The following is a 5,118-nucleotide window of genomic DNA, read 5'->3' as shown; positions in this document are numbered from 1 at the left end:
AAATGCACAGCAATGTGTCTATGTGAATGTGTGTGAGTCTGTCTGTCTGTCTGTCTGTCTGTCTGTCTGTCTGTCTTGATTATGATGGCGATTACACAGGTACATACATTTGTAAAAATTCATCAAACACTTAAAATGAGTGAATCTTACTCTGTGTAAATCATACCTCAATAATGTTGATTAAAAAAAAAAGAAAGCCCCTCCACACCAATCCCACTCCTTAAAAATAACTACTGTTGACAGTTTAGTATGTGCCTGTCTAGAACATGTAAGCATGTAAAGAAAGGTTTTTCAATTGCATAAATGGGATTATTGAATACAATATATATTGTTCTCTATGTTGCTTTTTCACTTATAGGTCTTGGAGGTCTTATAGATATATGGACAAATACTTATATATAATACATGTTTTATATATAAAATGTTCATAGATATTTTAAATAGTTATATTTTAGGCCATTTTATGGATATAACATCATTTATTTAACCAGTCTCCACTGCTGGATATTTATATTGTTGCTGGATGTTTTGCTATTAACAAGCTGCAGCACTATAATAAACAGCCTTATGCATACATCTTTTTGCAAATATATTGTTAAGATAAATTTCTAAAAGTAGGATTACTGGATCACAGAGTACGTGTAATTTAATTTTTATAGCTACTAACAGATTGCCTTCTATAGAAGCAAAGTAGAAGTTTTAGAATTTTACATGGGTGCATTTTGGAGTTTCCCATCCCAAATTCTTGAACTTCTCTTTTTCATAGGATCATGCAGATATTGAGTGGAAATTTGCTAGAACAAAGCTCTGGATGAGTTACTTTGATGAAGGAGGCACCTTGCCACCTCCTTTTAACATCATCCCCAGTCCCAAGTCATTTTTGTACCTCGGTAACTGGTTCAACAACACCTTCTGCCCAAAAAGAGACCCTGATGGTAGACGGAGAAGGCACAACTTGAGAAGCTTCACAGTAAGGCTTTTAAAAAGTATTTCTTTTTAAACAAAACTGTTTCCTACCTTCCATTATTTGTAATGCTCCCCATCTTAAACATCATAAAATCACTCCGACCAAAAATGTTTTGGGGCTTCGTTAGGCAGGAACTCCTATGTTATTCTCTAGTCCTAATATTTAGAAATACATTCGGGTAGATGGGTTGCTGAGACATTGACGATGTAACCTCTCTGTCCATTTTAAATTATAGGAACGCCATGCTGACAGCCTGATACAGAATCAACATTATCAGGTAAAGCTTCTTCACAGAGACTAAGCACAATAGTTCTTGGTCAGTTGTATGACCTTGGACAAGTCACTTAACCTCACTGAGCTTCGGTTTCCTCAACTGTAAAATGGGGATAATAAAATTTAACTCACAGTGTTGTGAGAATTGAGTGGTAAGTATGTATGTATAATTGTGTGTGTTTGTGGTGGACACAGTGCCTGACACATTGCATTAAGTGGTAGCTATCATCATCACTATTACTAACACAAAGCATAGTGACCATGTATGTGCCATTCTTAGGAAGCTAAGTAAAAAGAGGCCATCCCTGTAAAGGATAAATGTAGATTGACTCTAAGAAAAATATCTTGATTATGTAATTAGTGGGCATTGAAATCAGCAGACTTTGTGATACTGAAGAATGTCTTTCTTAACTTTATAAAAAGGGAAAAATCTCATCTTCCTAGGATAATTAAAGTTTAATCCAGCCTGAAGGGAAAGGATATTGATTATGACTGTTCAAGGATTTTTCCATTCTCATTATTCTATAAATGTGAATACATGTTCACCTTATGCTTGGGTGGAAAATTTTCCTTTTGGGTGAATTTGTTATTGCTGGCCCACCCTGCCACAAAATTTGAACACATAGTAATTCTTCGTTTAGCCAGTGGACTAAACTGGGTTTTCGCAGAAAATGTCTAGATCCTGGGAGGATTTTCTATTGCAAAGACCATCTAAGTATTTTATTTCCTGTGTATGTTTTTTTTTATTTTACTGAGATCTCAAGGAGGAAACTGAATGCCTCTTTATGTTTTTTTCTTTTAATTCTAGGAAGTTATCAGGAATTTGGTCAAAAGATATGTGGCTGCTATGATAAGAAATTCCAAAACAAATGAGGGACTAACAGAGGAGAATTTTAAGGTAATTTAATCATGAAGTGGTTTAATTTCTCATTTCACATTTGTTAAGCATTATTTAATCTTCACAGTGTTCATAGTTTCTGGTGATGGAATTTCAACTGCCTATAATACAGCGAAACCGGCTACAACTTTTTATTCTCTTAGAATAGTCTGTCATTCAATAGATGGAGAGATTCTACCAATGTCTGTTACCACAATCAACTTTATGAATGAAAGAATCTGCCCTATGCATTCTTTTCATACTCTGGGTATTTCTCACTGTGGTAATTGAGTGCTTGAAATGATGTAGCAAGGATGTGTGGTGAGGGGCAAGATAGCAAAGGGAAGATGCCTGGAGATTTAAAGGCCCTCTTTACTTAAAAAAAATATGATAAAGACCAAAAATCTATTATTAAATCTAAGATTTGAAAAATCCTACCCTTAAACATTCTCCTAATATAGCACTAGGCTAAAACAGAGGTTCTCGACCAGGGGCAATTTTGTTCTCCAGGGAACATTTAACAATGTCTGGAGATATTTTTGGTTATCACACTGCAATATGTGTGCTATTGGCATCTAGTAGGTAGAGACTAGGGTTGCTACAAAACCTCCTACAATGCACAGGATAGCCCCTACAACAAAGAATTATCCAGCTCAATATGTTAAGTGATTGAGAAACCCTAAGCTAGAATAAAGGAAGGAACATAGGAAGGTCATTATCCTAATCCACCAACATAACTCATTTATTGAGGGCATACTATGTGCCAAGCACTCACTAGGTGCTGGGTTACAGTGGTGAGTAAGATACAGCCAGCCCCTACTCTCATGGAGTGACACACAATAATAGAGGGTAACAATTGAGTGTTCTAACAGGTTAAACACAAGGTGATATGGAGAAACACTTGTCTGGGACTTGCGGAGTCAGGGCAGGTTTTCCAAAGGAAGCAGTGTTTTAAGCTGAGGCTTGAGGGAGGAGCCAGATAAAGTAAAGTTGGGGAGAAGCATGTTCTAGACAGATAATAGCACAGGTAAAGGCCTGCGGGCAAGAGAGACTATGTCTATACAGGCAGATAGTAGAGAGCTTGGGGAGAGTAAGAAGAAATGAAACCAGAGAAATAAACAGATATCGGGCTTCGTAGTCTGTGGTATGGGGTTTCTACTTTTTCTTAAGGTCAGTCACAAGTTATTAAAGAGCTTTAAGCAAGGGAATGACATGCTCAGATTTAAGCTTTTAAAAGATGATTTTAAAAGGAACAATTTAGTACCTGAGCAGCCAGTTAGAGACAGAAGACATTTCATAGGGACTTGAATGAATAGGGCCCCTCTCCCAAAATAGCAGCCTCATTATCTGACACATTCCACTTCCCTAGTTGTTTGTTTGTTTGTTTGTTTGTTTGTTTGTTTGTTTGTTTGTTTGTTTGTTTGTTTGTTTGTTTGTTTGTTTGTTTGTTTGTTTGTTTGTTTGTTTGTTTGTTTGTTTGTTTGTTTGTTTGTTTGTTTGTTTGTTTGTTTGTTTGTTTGTTTGTTTGTTTGTTTGTTTGTTTGTTTGTTTGTTTGTTTGTTTGTTTGTTTGTTTGTTTGTTTGTTTGTTTGTTTGTTTGTTTGTTTGTTTGTTTGTTTGTTTGTTTGTTTGTTTGTTTGTTTGTTTGTTTGTTTGTTTGTTTGTTTGTTTGTTTGTTTGTTTGTTTGTTTGTTTGTTTAGGTGTTTGTTTGTTTGTTTGTTTGTTTGTTTGTTTGTTTATAATATTCCTTATAGTCCTAAAAGCTTTTCCTCTTCAGGAGCCCTGTTATATAAGAGCCAGTGCCCTAAGCCCTGTTATATGAGAGCCAGTGCCCTAAGCTAATACTTTGTTAGTTAATGTTTTACCATGGGGTGAGTCTGTTGGTGTGCTCCTGATTTGGAGATTCTGAAATCAACTTTATCAATCACACAATTTTTCCAACAGCCATCACTGCCCACAGATTTATGTTTTTCTTGTGCTGGAATAATGTGAGTTTTTTTTTTTTTCTGGTAGTTCATGTACTTTGTGATTTGCTATTAGGCAAAACCGGGAACATTCCAAAGGATACCCAATGTGCCTATTTGGAACGAAAGACCAAGCTTCTTAACATAATGTCTTCTCTCTTGCCCTAGGAATTAAAGCAGGACATCTCTAGCTTTCGATATGAAGTGCTTGACCTCTTAGGAAATAGGAAACACTCAAGGAGAAGCTTTTCTACCAGCAGCCCTGAACTCTCTCAGAGGGATGATACCAATGATGGCAGTGGTGGGGCTCGGGCCAAATCCAAGAGTGTCTCTTTCAATTTAGGCTGCAAGAAAAAGGCCTGCCATGGGCCACCTCTCATCAGAACCATGCCAATAGATAGTGGTGCCCAAGGGAAGTCAAAAGCTGAGTCATCAAGCAAATGCTCCTTCATGGGTCCTTCTCTCAAGAAATTGGGTTTCCTATTCTCCAAGTTTAACGGTCATATGTCTGAACCCAGTTCAGAGCCAATGCACACAATTTCTGATGGAATCGTTCAGCAGCACTATATGTGGCAAGACATCAGATATTCTCAGATGGAGAAAGGAAAAGCAGAAGCCTGTTCTCAAAGTGAAATTAACCTCAGTGAGGTAGAATTAGGTGAAACCCGGGGTGCTGCTCAGAGCAGTGAATGCCCTCTAGCCTGTTCCAGCTCTCTTCACTGCGCATCCAGCATCTGCTCCTCAAATTCTAAACTTTTAGACTCCTCAGAGGATGTATTTGAAACTTGGGGAGAAGCTTGCGACCTGCTCATGCACAAATGGGGTGATGGACAGGAAGAACAAGTTATGACTCGGCTCTAAGTCAAGCACTTATCACCTGTTCTGGAACTCAGCAGAAAATTTGTAATTTCCTTGCTCTCAGAGATGACATAGAGTATGATTTCCTCACCGCCCCCTCCCCCAGAAAGGAGAGTGAAACTTCTATTATTTTCACTGTCTTTTATAACCACATTCTCCATTTTTTATTTTGTCATTG

At 37.3% G+C, this 5,118-nt stretch overlaps 1 protein-coding gene across 1 annotated transcript in view; it reads left to right on the top strand.

The window, feature by feature from the left end:
- Positions 1-4,943, top strand: part of TRPC5 (transient receptor potential cation channel subfamily C member 5) — a 177,037-nt gene extending 172,094 nt beyond the window's left edge. Inside the window, exons 7-10 of the mRNA XM_006917274.1 lie at positions 767-970; positions 1,203-1,244; positions 2,049-2,138; positions 4,251-4,943. Of these exons, the coding sequence (XP_006917336.1) occupies positions 767-970; positions 1,203-1,244; positions 2,049-2,138; positions 4,251-4,943 (1,029 nt within the window). The remainder of the gene's footprint in view (positions 1-766; positions 971-1,202; positions 1,245-2,048; positions 2,139-4,250) is intronic.
- The last annotated feature ends 175 nt before the right edge of the window (positions 4,944-5,118 follow it).

The sequence above is a fragment of the Pteropus alecto genome, unplaced genomic scaffold, assembly GCF_000325575.1.
Source record: "Pteropus alecto unplaced genomic scaffold, ASM32557v1 scaffold107, whole genome shotgun sequence".
In the NCBI taxonomy this organism is placed as follows: domain Eukaryota; kingdom Metazoa; phylum Chordata; class Mammalia; order Chiroptera; family Pteropodidae; genus Pteropus; species Pteropus alecto.
The sequence above is the reverse complement of the archived record's forward strand: the minus strand, read 5'-3'. Positions and strand labels throughout refer to the sequence as shown.